Source organism: Anolis sagrei, chromosome 3 (assembly GCF_037176765.1).
Source record: "Anolis sagrei isolate rAnoSag1 chromosome 3, rAnoSag1.mat, whole genome shotgun sequence".
Classification (NCBI taxonomy): Eukaryota; Metazoa; Chordata; class Lepidosauria; order Squamata; family Dactyloidae; genus Anolis; species Anolis sagrei.
This window is the reverse complement of record NC_090023.1, coordinates 186,554,246-186,570,367: the sequence shown is the minus strand read 5'-3', so window position 1 is coordinate 186,570,367 and position 16,122 is coordinate 186,554,246. Positions and strand designations below refer to the sequence as shown.

The window sequence follows — 16,122 nt, the reverse complement described above, 5'->3', positions numbered from 1 at the left end:
ATTATTGGATCGCAACTCCCAGCAGTCCTCCTGGTTGATCTAGCTACCTACTATCTATCTCTGTCTAATTTATCTTTCTTATCTATCTGGTGGATTACTGGGAGTTGCAGTCCAGGAACAGGAAATAGGAAATATTCTCAGATTGTAATGCTCTCAAAGAAATCCAAGGAGAAGCAAGTTTGCAGCTTGGAAGCAGTGCATTTGGAACATCCTCCTCCCCTAAAGGGCCTGGTCTAGGGAATACTGGGAGCTTTTGTTTTCACGCATGCACTGTATTGTAATTGAGCTTTTTTTTTGTTTTAAACTCCTTTCTGTTGTTTTTCTGAGGGGGGATTAGTGATGGTCACTTGTTGGTCTGTTAGGGGTGTGGTGTCCAAATTCCGTGTCAATTCGTCCAATGGTGTTTGATTTATGTTAATCCCACTAACAAACATTACATTTTTATTTATATAGATTCTTTTGAATCAGAAATTTAGTAGTGGTGACTTATTTCTCCACTGCTTTCCTGCTTCACCCCCCTAAGTAACCTTAGAAGCAGTGCTTCAAAGAGCCCTCTTCTATTTTCTAACAGTTCTTTAAAACGATTGTGAGTTGTGACACTTCTCATTTTTTGCCTGTAAAAGCCTTATACTAGGAATTTCAGCTTGAAACTTGATATTGTCGTTTAACAAAATACTATGCAAATTTTTGAGATACCTGCCACTACTTCATGATGGATTTGGTAGACTCCTATTTTTTATTTTTTATTTTTGATTGGTGATGGAAGGAACCATCTGTTTGAAACAATCCCTGGTCTTTTAAATAGCATTGTTAACACATTTGAGCAATGGACTTTCTACTTTAGCAAATTTTTATCAGGTAGTTAGTAGGCTTGTGTATTTCAGGTGAATCCCACTTGTTCCCAGGAACCTTTCCTTTCTTCCCTTCAAGGGAGCCTGGGTGTCAGCAATGAGGTTAAGATAGCACCCAATCCATCCCATTATGGGGAGGACTTCCCACAGGCTCCCCTTCCATATCCTTCATTAAGACCTGGATTTAAAAATCATCAGATTTAAGATACCACTCTTTCTGAGTCCTTTCTCTTCTGTTTGTAGAGGAGACCGGGTTTAATGCTTGTTAGTAAACATAATTTACCAAGCAGAGTGTAACCTCTGCAACATTTTACTTCTTCCAACTGACACTCAATAAGCAAAAGTATATTGTTCCAGTTCATTTTTGGTGCAAGTTGGCTGTCTCTTGAGGCCCATAAAATGAAGTTCGTGGATATGAATTCTAGAGCTCAAAATGTTACTTATAAACATGACTGGCTACTGAAATAGTTGTTGTTCGTTGTGTTGTTGTTCATTCGTTCAGTCGTCTCTGACTCTTCGTGACCTCGTGGACCAGCCCACGCCAGAGCTCCCTGTCGGCCGTCACCACCCCCAGCTCCTTCAAGGTCAGTCCAGTCACTTCGAGGATGCCATCCATCCATCTTGCCCTTGGTCGGCCCCTATTCCTTTTACCTCCCACCTTCCCCAGCATAATTGTCTTCTCCAGGCTTTGCTGTCTCCTCATGATGTGGCCAAAGTACTTCAACTTTGTCTCTAGTATCCTTCCCTCCAATGAGCAGTCGGGCTTTATTTCCTGGAGGATTGAATGGTTGGATCTTCTCGCAGTCCAAGGCACTCTCAGCACTTTCCTCCAGCACCACAGCTCAAAAGCATCGATCTTCCTTCGCTCAGCCTTCCCTAAGGTCCAGCTCTCACATCCGTAGGTTACTACAGGGAATACCATGGCTTTGACTAGGTGGATCTTTGTTGCCAGTGTGATGTCTCTACTCTTTACTATTTTATCGAGACTGGACATTGCTCTCCTCCCAAGAAGTAAGTATCTTCTGATTTCCTGGCCACAGTCTGCATCTGCAGTAATCTTTGCACCTAGAAATACAAAGTCTGTCACGGCCTCCACATTTTCTCCCTCTATTTTCCAGTTGTCAATCATTCTTGTTGCCATAATCTTGGTTTTTTTGACGTTTAGCTGCAACCCAGCTTTTGCGCTTTCTTCTTTCACCTTGATTAGGTTGTTCGTTGTAGCTTTAACAAAATAATTCTTTAGTTCATGGAGTTATGGTACAAAACACAACAAAGTGGAGAGGCGACATATTCTCATAGCTATAAACATGAATAAAACACAAAAGGGGTGAAAGTATCTCTTGTTACACTATAGCTGTAATGTTATTTATCGATATCTTAATTGTGAACATGAATTTAAAGTTCTAAATATCTGACTTATAAACGACTCCTATTTAAGAATTGGGGTGAGACAACAGAAGTGAGAAATATATCCCAAAGAAGGCAAATTCACTCCTGAAAGAGTGATTATCAGGGGGGAAATGTGTCTCCACTGAAGCTTTATCAACAATCCTTGTTTCATGAACAAGTCAATGTTTTCAAAATCCAATTAGCACAGAGACAGAAAGTGAGGGGAAAACTTCTAAATAGGGGCAGTGACAGCAAAACAAACACCACAGGGGTGTTGACACTTCCCTATGTATATGTATATGTATATTGGCTGGAGTTACACTTTAAAATGTATCTGTTCCAACTTACATACAAATTCATCTTAAAAACAGGCCTAAGAGCCTATCTTGTTTGTAACTTGAGGACTGCCTGTTACTTCCAAACTTTTTTTGTGTGTCAGGAGCAACTTGGAAAAACTTCTGATGTGAAAGAATTGGCCGTCTGCAAGGATGTTGCCGAGGGAACACCCAGATGTTTTGATGTTTTACCATCCCCTGGGAGGCTTCTTTCATGTCCCTGCATGGGGATCTGGAGCTGACAGAGGGAGCTCATCTGCGCTCTCCCCGGATTCGAATATATGACCTATCGGTCTTCAGTCCTGCTGGCACAAGGGTTTACTTGTTGCACAACTGGGGGCTCCAACTTACAAAATGTTGTTGTTGTTTATTCATTTAGTCGCTTCTGACTCTTTGTGACCTCATGGACCAGCCCACCAGAGCTCCCTGGCTACAAACTGTAGAGTTGTTAAACTTACAGTACAGACTGAGATAATACTGTTAAATTATTGACTGTTTCAATGATGTTTATTCTTATTTATTTATTTATTTATTTTACGACATTTGTATGCCGCCCTTCTCACCCCGAAGGGGACTCAGAGCAGCTTAATATATATATATACACATGCAATATATTATATTATTAGCATAGTACAATATCAGTATTATATATTACTATATAATTATATTAATGGATTAATTGACTTACAGAAGTCAATATACCACAGTCAGAAATTCCATATTTTTGTTACTTTATCCATTATCTCAACTAATTGTTGGAACCAACTTGACTTATAAAAAAACAGCTGGATATCAGAGCTGTTACTAATTCTTGATAGCCTTTTAGTATGCAATGGCTCTGTTAAATATTTTCCTGTTTTCACCTTCAGAAATAAACATCAACAGATGCTTTAATTGAACTTTGTAACTGTTTCTTTGTAAAGAAAGTGATCATCTTGGTTAGCGATCTTAACATCCTTTTTAAAATACTTCGGATTTTCTAACAAATGTATCTGTGTAAAATTCGTTCCTTGTGCACAATATGAAAAGCTGTAGGATATTGATAACGGAAATCATATTATCACAGAGTTGGAAGAGACCTTGTGGGCCATCCAGTCCAACCCTCTTCCAAGAAGCAGGAAATCGCATTTGAAGAAATAAAAGGGGATGAAAGACACGTTTTCATTAATCGGAATTTTTTTTCTATCTACAGTTTTCATATTGTGCCTGAAGAACAAAATTGAGGCTTTTAAAGTTTTTAAAACCATTCTTAATGTGTCTTCATAAGCTATTGTCACCGAAATCAAACTTTTGTTCTTGTAATCACAATTGTGAAATTTTGTTTATAACATGCTTATAGACGTTAGCCTAGTCATTTTATTACCTAGCAATGAAGTTCTCAAAACTGGGATAGTATTAATTGTTTTTAGAGAAGAGAACCTCAGCAAAGATTTCCAGCATGCTTTGTGAGCTATTCTCCAACAAATGCAGTTATAAACATTAGGTCAATCATGATTAAAAACCCTTTTCCTGAGATATGGAATTGAGTTACATTGAACAAATTACGTTTTAATTCCTCCTTTCACAGGAGTACCCGATTTGAGAAAGTTGATAGATAGATAGATGGATGATAGATAGATAGACTTAAATATGTGCATTTGAATGTCCAATTTGATATATGGGAAGAAAGATTCTACTTAATATGTGATTTAATATTGTTAAATTAATTACAAAGCGAGCCTTTTAGGGCTACCAGACACATCTTCTTGTCCCCTGTTTGCTTGGGGGATTGTGTCTTATTGTTCGTGTGATTGGCAGCGAAAGCCTTATTTCACAGCTTGCGGCAAAGAACTATTGGTTAACGGGTGGTAGTACCCTGCGAGCTATGTTCAGAAACTGTCAATCAGAAGCCCACGTAGGCTACTTAGAGAAAAGGGTCTCTTTCGGATTCTTCCCAATGCCGTCTCACGCTGTCCTTGATTGGCACAGCCTGGCAGGGAGGATGGATGAATCTGTCACCGGCTGGTTAATTGTGTTGCCGGTCTCAGTCTGACATCGGGTCTTTGACTCCTAAGTGGCTCAATACAAAACAAATTAGGAGATTGTAGTCATATTTCTCATTCTGTATGCTTTGACTTTGTTGAATGCGGTCCATAAATCATATTGACTGACACCCTACTGAATGATGAAAGCTGCTTTTGAGACAGCGAGCATGGGTCGGGAAAGCAGCACCGTGAAGGTGCCATGGAAGGATGCATATGGTTGACCCTTGGGGAATTTCTTAGGGGCCGAATGCCTCTTTGCGGCCATTGTTCTTAAGAGAAAAGCTTTTGGATAGGACAGAAAGGATATAAAATGTCAGCAGATTCTCTGTTGCTGCCTCCTTTGAAATACAAGAAGTTTGTCTAAGAGTTTTCTCTTTTTACAAACTTGTATTTCAGCAGATGTATAGAGCGGGTCAAATGTAGGCGCCTTATCTCTTAGCAGGTGTGATTTTTATGTAAGAAAATCCTTATTTTCTTGGACATTCCAGTGGCAAAAAAGAAAAACATGAATGGGTGCAGCTGGTGCATAAAGGTGAACATACTACGGAGTAGCAGTGTGGTTGTAATTGTTAACTCTAAGGGGGAAAGAAATAAAAACGTGTTTTTTCCCCCCCTTTGTTGAGATATGTAACTGATAGGCCTAGTCAATCCATGGTTCTAAATGGTTCTAAAGTACTTACAAAACTAAAGTTCTGGTGATAAAAATTTCAGAACTCTAACAAAACTCTCAAAATTTCATTATAAATGGCAGTTCCTAATTAGTTCTATCATAAAAATCACCAATAATGAAATAATAATTAAATTTTGAAAGCTTTGTTATAATTAGTTTTGTTAGATATAACCATTTAGAACCATGGATTGCCCAGGCCTAGTAATTGAAACAGTAACTTCAAATAATGAGCCAGTGCAAAATATTACTGATGAGTTGTCAAAAGCTTTCATGGCCAGAATCACTGGGTTGCTGTGAGTTTTCCGGGCTGTATGGCCATGTTCCGGAAGCATTCCCTCCTGACGTTTTGCCCACATCTATGACAGGTATCCTCAGAGGTTGTGAGGTCTGTTGGAAACTAGGCAAGTGGGGTTTATATATCTGTGCAATGTCCAGGGTAGGAGAAAGAACTTTTGTCTCCCAACAAAGGATTCCCCTAGGCAGGAAGCATCCAGGCTTTGAAACTGCAAGGCCATTAAATGCTAATCAAGGTGGCCAATTGCAACATTCAGAACTGCCTCAAGCAGACAAGCATACAGCCTGGAAAATTCACAGCAACCCAGTGATTCTTATGAGAATCCTTTGTTGGAAGGTATTAGCTGGCCCTGATTGTTTCCTGTCTGGAATTCCCCTGTTTTTTGAGTATTGCTCTTTATTTACTGTCCTAATTTTAGAGTTTTTTTAAATACTGGTAGCCAGATTTTGTTCATTTTCATGGTTTCCTTCTTTCTGTTGATATTGTCCACATGCTAACAACCATAATGTCAGACTGCACAGAGAAGCCATTGAAATCCACAAGCATGTGGACAATTTCAACAGAAAGGAGGAAACCATGAAAATCAACAAGATCTGGCTACCAGTATTAAAACACTCTAAAGAAAGTCAGGACAGTAAATAGAGAGCAACATTAAAAAGGGGGGGGGGATTCCAGACAGCAAACCATCAGGGCCACCTAACACCTCCTTACAAAGGCAGGAAGCAGCCAGGCTTTGAAGCTGCAAGGCCATTCAGGTAACCTTTAAAGTCCTGAACGGTTCTGGCCCAAATTACCTGTTTGAACGTTTCTACTGCTATGAACCATCACGAAGCTTATGATCATCAGGAGAGGCCCTGCTCTCAATCCTACCACTCTCGCAAACATGGTTGGTGGGGACGAGAGACAGGGCCTTCTTGGCAGTGGCCCCCTATCTGTGGAACTCTCTCCCTAAGGACATCAGGTTGGCCACCTCCCTCCTGTTCTTTAGAAGACAACTGAAGACCTGGCTCTGGGGCCAGGTGTTTGATTAGAGACCAGCGGCAATAGGAAAAGGAAATTTAGAAATTTGGATTTTGCGATCTGGATTCTTCCGGCTCGGCTTGGTTTTACTGGCACATTAATCTATTAATTTATTGTTAAATTTTACTGATTATGTTGTATAATGTTTTAAAATAATTTTATTGTGAATTGTAAATTTTATGTTATTTATGCTGTTAGCATCCTCTAATGCTCATGTGAGGCCGCACTGAGTCCCCCTTGTGGGGAGAAGGGCGGGATATATATATATATATATATATATATATATATATATATATATATGAAATAAATAATAATAAAAATAAATAATCAAAGTGGCCGATTACATCATTCTCACTTGCCTCCAACAGACAAAAGTTCTTTCTTCCACCTGGGACATTACACAGACATGTAAACCTCACTTCCCTGGTTTCCAACAGACCTCACAACCTCCGAGGATAACTGCCATAGATGTGGGCGAAATGTCAGGAGAGAATGCTTCTGGAACATGGCCTTACAGCCCGGAAAACTCATGGCAACCTATTATTTCAGATGGTTTTGGAAGCAACTGAACAACTAATTCAAAATAAAACAGTGGAGTTAATATAAAACTTTCAGTACTTAAAAATAATTGGCAAAAGAACCTCCATAGTGAATTGTGACAGATCCAGATCTTAGCTGCTTAACATGAATTTGAGGAAATGCTCTACTTAAAAGACCATCTTTTTTCTATTACCATTCCTGTTCATTTTAAGCTTGGGACACCTGTATTTTTTTAAAAAAATAATACACACATATATCATGTTTCTAGCAAACTGAGCAGTTCAAACAACTTTCAGGATACCTAGTTAAAGCTCAAACCTCCTTTTTCTTGCTTAGGAATAAAAACTGAGTGATCTCAAATAATTTTAACGTTTTCCTTTTCCTTCTTCCACTTTTCTTTTACTCTGAACAATAAGCCTGTAGTCCAAGTGCATAGTTGAAAGCAATTTTAGGGCATTAGCATTTGTCTATCACTGTAACAAGCATTTAATGTATGTTTTATACAAGCTAAATCTTGAAATGCTGCAGAAATTATCACTCATATCCATGCATTGTAACCATTACTTTCTGCTCCAGTGCTATTAATACTCCAGTTTAAAACAACTGAATTCATACGTTCGATGAAAGTGTGCAATGGAATATTGTATAACAATATAATTCCTAATATTTGTGCAACTATAATTTTATAAGGTATTACTCCTGGTTTTAAATTCACATCATTAAGATGCTTACTGTTATTACATTATAATGGCTGCAGATATATGTCAAATGGAGCTGATTTGATGGAGCACTACATTCGGTCAAAATGCAGTTGTTCTGTCAAATCAAAAGAACATTTCCATTATGTGTCTTTAAATCTGCTACGTCATAATTAAATTAAACTCATTGATTCTTGGTTTCCTTCCCCCCTTCCCTCCTTTTCCTCCTTCATATTGATGTTGTTCCATTTAGGAGTAGAACTGCATGTCTCCCAGTGTAATTACGACTGAGTTTGGCAGACATGTAAGCATGCTGCGTGTGTGTGATCATTTGTTTATATTGTTGGCGTTTTTCCCTATCAATATGTGAATAGTCATTTTTCGGTTTCCGCCAAATGGAGCATTCATAGAAGGTGTTTCAAATACCAGAAATATTAACAACGTATACTGTAGCAACTGTATATTAATGCTTGCAACTCTGAAATAGGCAAATTTTCACACAGGTATCTGTCATATTGTGAGTTTTGGCTCTACCAGTGACTGCATGAAAGCTGCCCAAAGTGACTACAAATGTGTTGGCATATATAATAAATTGTTTACAGTGTTGGCATAGGATGTAATCTTTTGATAAGCACTAGTACGTGTCTCCTTTTAATGCCTGGCAGCTGATATGTCACAATATTTAGAGTGTTTCAAAATGTGAGACCCAATTTCAAAGCAGTATATTCTTCAAATTGGGTCCATATTTTGGAAACACCTTAGGTAATTGATTCCACTTGCCTGAATAAAACACACTTAGATTACAATCATGTACATGTTTACTCTGATGATTAAGGGGTCGTAGTTAGCACAATAGGTTAAACTGCCAGCTACAGAAAATGTTGCCGACCGGAATGTTGGCAGTTCAAGCTGTGGGTCAAGGTGAGCTCCCGCCGTCAGCCCTAGCTTCTACTTACCTAGCAGTTCGAAAACAGCAATGGCCAGAGTGGAGGGGGGGGGGCAGGGGACAGTTCCATCTTGTCGCCTGTGCTATGCTAATAATATAATTTAATGTAATATAATATATTGTATATACATATAATATTTATAATACAATTTAATGCAATATAATACTAATACTAATAATATGATATTATAATTATATATTTTATAGGCCTGGGTAACAATGGAAAAATTTGTTTCTAAAATCGATTTGTATTTGGGGTTTTTTTTTGTTTCGATATTTAAAATAATTACAAAATTTTCCTTTTAAAAAGTTCGATATTTACGAAATTTCGTAAATGGTAAAAAATTAACGAATCGATTTCCGAAACAATAACGAATCGATTCGTTAATGGCGGACGCAACCGCGAAATACGCTAAAAAACCTCCAAAACCTTCTGAAGCTTCCTTCTCCCTCTGTTGTTGACTGTTGGTGTGATATTATAATTTTTTTTCACTAATTAAAGCATAAAACTGGCCCAGACATGCGGAAATAATAACGAAACGACCTCAAAACAATAACGAAACGAATACAATATCGAAATACGAAGCATTTACAAAACGTTTTTGAAAATTCGTTTTTTTAAATAATTGCTCCAGAACGGTTCGTTATCGTTTTGTAATTGAAAAAATTAATGAATTATTAACGAATTACGAATTAACGAAACGAAACCACCCAGCCCTAATATTTTATATTACATGTAATATTGCTTATAATATTACAAGATAATAGTATAGTACAATATAGTAATATATAATGCTGATATTTTACTGTGCTAATAATGTAATATATTGTATGTATATATATCTTGTAAGCCGCTCTGAGTCCCCTTCGGGGTGAGAAGGGTGGCATATAAATGTCGCAAATAAATAAATAATAATAAATAAAATGTGAGTTTAAAAAATAGGTAAAAGGCGGGGAGGTAAAAGGCGCCCCTGAAAACATAAGCCAATTTGATCAGGAAGGTGCCCATGGACAACAGGCTCCTCGGCCTCTGTCTATGCATTGTCTTTGTTGTTAATTGTATAACGGCATTTAAAGTTTGCCATATATACTCTGTAATCCGTTCTGAGTCGCCTCAGGGAGATAGAGAGGAATATAAATAAAGTATATTATTATTATTATTATTATTATTATTATTATATTAAATCCTGTTGCAGTCAATCAGGCGTACATCAAATCAGTGTATGGCAGTCTTTAAGCTACTATTTAGTTATGTATGAGTAAGCCCCATTGGACACTGAGTACTTCTGCGTAAACATGTGCATGATCCCCTCTGTTAAACCCCAGGATTTAACTTCATAATGCCCTATGTTTGAAAGAAAACTGTTTTCTCAAACATGTCAGTTTAGGAATGAGAAACAGCCAAAATATGTTCGCAGTAGATTGTAGCTTTTTACAATTTGGAATGTTCTATAAAACAAAAAAATTTATTATATTTTATGTGATATTTCCGTGAAGGCTACGATCTGGTCTTTTAATCAGAAATAAGTTCTATTAATTTTAACATATCTGAAAACGTAGAGATGCTGTGTTGGAGTTAGCTTCAACCTGATTTCATTAGACAATAGCAGTGGCTTTTGTGCTATGTGTATTGGAATGAAAAGTGTTTCTTTGGATATATGTGAGGATTTTTTCCCAATGGCAGAGCGCTGCATGCGACTTGGCAAATAATTGATTTTTCGAGTTATTTCCACCTATTGTGTGTGTGTGTGTTTGTAGAAGCTGTATAGATATCAAGCATCTTGGTGTACAGGTGGAAAACTTCTAATATTCCAAGATATCGATGATGATAATAAGCCATGAAAGACAGGGGATTTTCTATAAAGCTTTCCCCCCCAATTTGCAAGACTGAAACCCTGGCGCTGATTCTCCTTTGTTTCTGCACCACTCCTTCTTCTTCTCCTACTACTAGTAGTAGGTATGGTGTCAGAATGCTGACTCACAACAGAATATGTCCATTTCAGTTATCTATTTTTGTGTGTGTGTGTCAGGGGCAACTTGAGAAACTGCAAGTCGCTTCTGGTGTAAGAGAATTGGCCATCTGCAAGGACGTTGCCCAGGTGACGCCCAGATGTTTTACCATTCTGTGGAAGGATTCTCTCATGTCCCTGCATCTATATTGTAGCTGTAGTATCTGTATTTGGGAATATTAGAGACTTGGTCCTTGTGTAGAAAAAGTGCTTCCTCAGAATAGGCATAACTTTTCAAAAGGATAATGTGAGCATTAAGTGTTCCTTGTCTCCCCTAAGCTGAATAAATATGGGATAAGCTACATATTCTCACTAAAGTATCAGCATGTTCTTACAACTTATCTTGTTTTAAAAATAGGGGAAAGTAGCCCAGACGGCATGTATGTCAGCCTGCCAGCACTTGTCAACCACCTTGATGCAGATGCTATTGGATAATGAATTAAAACAAATAAGCATGGGAGCCATCCAGCAGTTTAACCTAGATGTGATACAGTGTGAATGTAAGTATAAAATTTTGACCAATATACTAAATATTGCTACTTAGGGGGAATTCATTTATGGACATGAACAAACTTATAAATCTCTTTGTCTTGTATTTTGTTCAAAGTTTCATGCAGTTGGATATCTCGTAGGATACTAACAATCCACATTTTGGAGTGCGAGAAACTTACTGGAAGGGTTGTAACTAACTATCACCCTGGTGTATGTGTACTTGTTTTTCCACTGCCCTGCTGGCTAAACTTTGTAGCTTTGACAATTTGTAGCTGTTGGCAATGTGTTCTCTAAGCAATTAATTACTAGCTGGGAGCCTGTTGATTACTCCAAGGAATTAAGCAACTGAAGCGTTGCTGTTTATTTGCTACTTATTTCTGATACATTAGCATTTGTCTATCAAAAACTTCTCTCTCCACCGTCGCCACTAGATCCGTGACAGAACCAATGGAAAGGTCTTCACTGTTGAAAAGAATATAAATATTCAGAAGATAAATGCTTTTCATGTTGAGCTCAATTTGTTTATTTTGTGACAAAAGCATTGCATAAATAAACAAGTATAAAACTGATAAATAGAGGAAGCACAAGCGGCTAAATAGTTTTGGACCAAAAACAGGCAACAGCGACTGCATTGTCTGTAGTTTGAAACTGTTCTTCCTCTGTGCATGAGGCAGGGCATTATGGGCAAGCATACAAATGCTAAGTTGTTTGTTTTGCTCCAGAGTCGCACAAGGTGGAGGATTCTTCTCGGTAGTGTCATTTAGCCAGGTTGTCTTTTGATCTGCCCACTCCACTTCTGAGTCTGTTCAGGGACTTCTAAGTTGCCCATTCTTGGTTTGCCCCTGGAACTCAATAAAGTACAGGTTGAGTCATTCTTGCCTAGAAATCCAAAATATTCTAAAAAGAGAAACATTTTCTAACACCATTTTGCCTTTGGAGAAAGGGGTCCATCACACATCCAATGCCTACTGAGTTTTTCCTGAAGGATCTGCAATGGGAAAGAGAAGATGGGGAAGTGAAAGAAGACTTTAGTACTGTATATTCTGGCATATAAAACGACTGGGCGTATAAGACAACCCCCAACTTTTCCAGTTAAAATATAGCGTTTGGGATATACTCGCCGTATAAGACTACCCCTCTTTCAACACACACCAAATAATTTTTTTAAAAGCATCAGATTTTAGTTCAATATGGTAATTTTCCTATTACTGTACCTCCTTCTCTGCCTCTCAGATCTTGCACCTGCGCACCTGCACCACTTCACTGCAGTCTTCAGGAGTGAGATCTGAGAGGCAGAGGAGGAGGTACGGTAATAGGATACAAGGGCGAGCCAGACAGGTAAAAGAGTTGTGTTTTTCTGGGCCCACTCTATCTCTTTTTTCCATACCCCAGGCGCCCTGGATGCCTGAAGCTTGCTCCACCTTTCACTTACACCTTTCCGGTGAGGCGCCCTTTCACCTCACAATTGGGACCACATTAAGTCCACAAATCCTGATGAATGGATTTTCTTCTACCATACTTGTACAGCGTCGCCCTTAATGCTTTCATACAGTCGCTCTATACTGCAGGGACGCAGCCACTGCCATTTTTGAGCTCCCCCCACAATTTGCAGCAACCACAGGTTCTACAATCCGGATTGGAAGTTTCAGCACCCGCTCTATAAGACGACCCCTGGCATATAAGGCTACTCCAGCGTATAAGACGATCCCCGTGTATAAGACGACCCCCGCGTATAAGACAACCCCTGACTTTTGAGAATATTTTCTTGGGTTAAAAAGTAGTCTTAAACACCAGAATATAGGGTACTTACACAGGGCCCCTGCAAAAAGCAGAGATCTCTGACGCTCCCACATTCACCTTCCACCCAACCAATAGCAGTGCATGATGTCCTGGGCACCCTCAGGGGGAAAAAATCAGCAGGTGCTGGACATGTTACTAGCCCCTTTCCTCCAATCCTTCATTCAGTATGTATATACAAAAACAAGTGTTCCAAAATCAGGGGAAAATCCTAAATTCCCTAAATTCCTGATCTCAAGAACTTTGGATAAGGCAAATCCAGCTGGACTTAATTTTCTTTGAATTAGCTTTGTGTTGAATTTCCTTTTGTTTCCTTCTCTTGATAGTTTAAATCATCGTTATGCTATGCAAACATTGTACCACTTTTGAGAATTCCCAGATTCGCAAATTTGTAAAGAAATGAAATAGTCTGATCCGGGAGGTGTTGTTTGTTGTTCTCATACGATTTGATTTATGAAGAGGGGCTTGCAGAAGTTCTCCATACGTTATGTATTATTGAAAATGGCTTAAATCTAATAGGGCATTTGAATGTAACCTTCAGTAGAGATAAAATCAAAATCAGTGGGATTTTGTAGTTCTCTTTGAGCTGTGATATATATCTGTGTTTCACCTTGCCCTTCCCTAACAGCATGAGTTAACACTGATGGCTGCCCAAGATTTGTGACCTACAGTTGTTATCAACCCTAATTAAGAGGGCAAGTGAATGAGGGCTAATGGGAGTTGCAGTTCAACAATGTCTGGAGAGGCACCGTTTCCTGCCTTTGCTCTTAGGCATTTCCCCCTAACTTGAATTCTTATGTCTTAGCTACAGTGGACTATTGATGTTTAATTCTGTTTTAATGTTTATATATTTGTAGTTTTTAAACTCTATTGAAATGCTTTTAATGTAAGCCGCTTTGAGTCTCCTTGTGGGGAGAAAAAGCAGGGTATATATAAACATCATCATCATCATACTTTACATTTAAGAAGACTAAATATTTATGGAGCCAAGAGAAATAATCTGCCATTTAACTGCCTCAAGGGATTCGTGTGTGTGTGTGTGTTTTATTTTGCAAGTAGTATTCTTGAAAAATATTGTTGCTTAAGGGTTTACTGCTATTAGCATTGCTTTACTAAATATGTTTTTTATCATGTTTCAGTCCTCACGTAGCGATAAATTGTTCAAAGATTTGAATTCTGCAACCCAAAACTGAACAACTAGAATTAATCTGAAAGTTATGTAAAATTGAACAAAGGCAAAAGTCTTTGAGTACCCCAAAGAAAATAATGTGCACATTACACTCTTTGGTGGGAATTGTGTATCGCTCCAGATGTTGTTGAACTGCAGCATCTCAACTTTGACAGTATTGTCACAGTCTGTTGTGAGTCCTGCAATATTTGGAAATAGATTACTCTAACACGCTCTATGTGAGGTTGCCTTTGGAGACTGTTTGGAAGTTCCAAGTGGTACAACAGCAGCCAGATTTCTTACTGGAGCAGCAACCTCCCTGTTATGTCAGCTCTGCTGGCTGCCAGTTTGCTATCAAGCACAATTCAAAGTGCTGGCTTTAGTCTTCTACAAAGTCCTAAATGGTTCCAGTCCAGTTTACCTATCAGAACGTATCTCCCTCTATGAGCCATCTAGGAGATTAAGATCTTCTGGGGAGGCCCTGCTTTCCGTCCTACCTCCTTCCCAGGTGCGGTTGGTGGGGACGAGAGACAGGGCCTTTTCAGTAGTGGCCCCTCGGTTGTGAAACTCCCTCCCTAGAGATATTAGCCCCCTCCCTCCTGACCTTCAGGAAAAACTGAAAACATGGATGTGGGAGCAAGCTTTTGGATAATCTATCAGTACATAGGAATGACTTGAGAAACTGCAAGTCGCTTCTGGTGTGAGAGTACATTATCATATCAGTACATTAAATGAATATGAAATGGGGCAGTGATAACTGGAACATGGATAGCTTTTGGATAATCTACCAGTACATTTTTTTTGTCATGTCAGGAGTGACTTGAGAAACTGCAAGTCGCTTCTGATGTGAGAATACATTATCATATCAGTACATTAAGTGAATGTGAAATGGTGCAATGATAACTGGAATGGCCTTGGATTATGACACTGAAATATGTGATTTTAATAAATTTAATGTTGACTTGTTTTAGCGGTTGTTTTTAGTGCATACGTATATGCTTTTATTTGCTGAATATGTGTTGCAGAGCATCGAATTGTGTCTTCACGTGCGGGATATAAATATGGTAAAGAAAATACATTATTGCCATTCTTGTTCTAAATCATCATTCCTAAAATGGCAGAATAATTGCAGTTAATTAGAACTTATATTATCTAATAAAATAAATTGTTTTGGGACAGCGAATTAAAATAAAATCTCCTTTTGATTTGTTTGCTTACTTTGCAGTATTTGCCGGCTCTGAACCTGTACCTGGATTCCATGGAGAAACCCTGCAGTTAGCATTCATTGACCTCAGACAAGTAAGATGTTGTTTATATCCCTATTAGTTGTCATGTTTTAATGATGGCATGCCTTTGATTTGTGCTGCAGTCTGCAGAATTGGAGGGGGGGAGTGAGGACAAGGTACAGCAGCAGAAAGGAGGGTTGGAAAATACCCAATGGTAGATCTGAGCTAACAACTCTTTTTCTTCACTCTCCTCAAATGCAACATATAACCTATAAAACTCTACACGGTTCTGGCCCAGTTTACCTGTCCGAACGTATCTTCCCCTATAAACCATCAAGGACTTTAAGATATTTTGGAGAGGCCTTGTTCTTGGTCCCACCACCTTCGCTGTCGAGCTTGGTGGGGGTGGATAATCTATGTATCTGGAGGATTGCTGGGAGTTGCAGTACAGGAATAAGAAATAGGAAATATGTATGAATTGGGATGCACTCAAATAAATCCAAGGAGAAGCAAGCTTGCAGCTTGGAAGCAGTGCATTTGGAGCATCCTCCTCTCCCTAAGGGGCCTGATCTATGGGATGCTGGGAGCTGTTGTTTTCATGCATGCACTGTATTATCATTTAGCTTTTGGGGGTTTTAAGTCCTTTCTGCTGTTTTTTGGGA

The 16,122-nt window shown here is 38.6% G+C and overlaps 1 protein-coding gene across 4 annotated transcripts in view; it reads left to right on the top strand.

Moving 5' to 3' along the window:
* Positions 1–16,122, top strand: part of EXOC6 (exocyst complex component 6) — a 156,754-nt gene that overhangs the window by 94,086 nt on the left and 46,546 nt on the right. For all 4 annotated transcript variants that reach the window (XM_060768715.2, XM_060768714.2, XM_060768716.2 and 1 more), the window contains 2 exons: positions 11,136–11,277; positions 15,460–15,533. In XM_060768715.2, the coding sequence (XP_060624698.2) occupies positions 11,136–11,277; positions 15,460–15,533 (216 nt within the window). The remainder of the gene's footprint in view (positions 1–11,135; positions 11,278–15,459; positions 15,534–16,122) is intronic.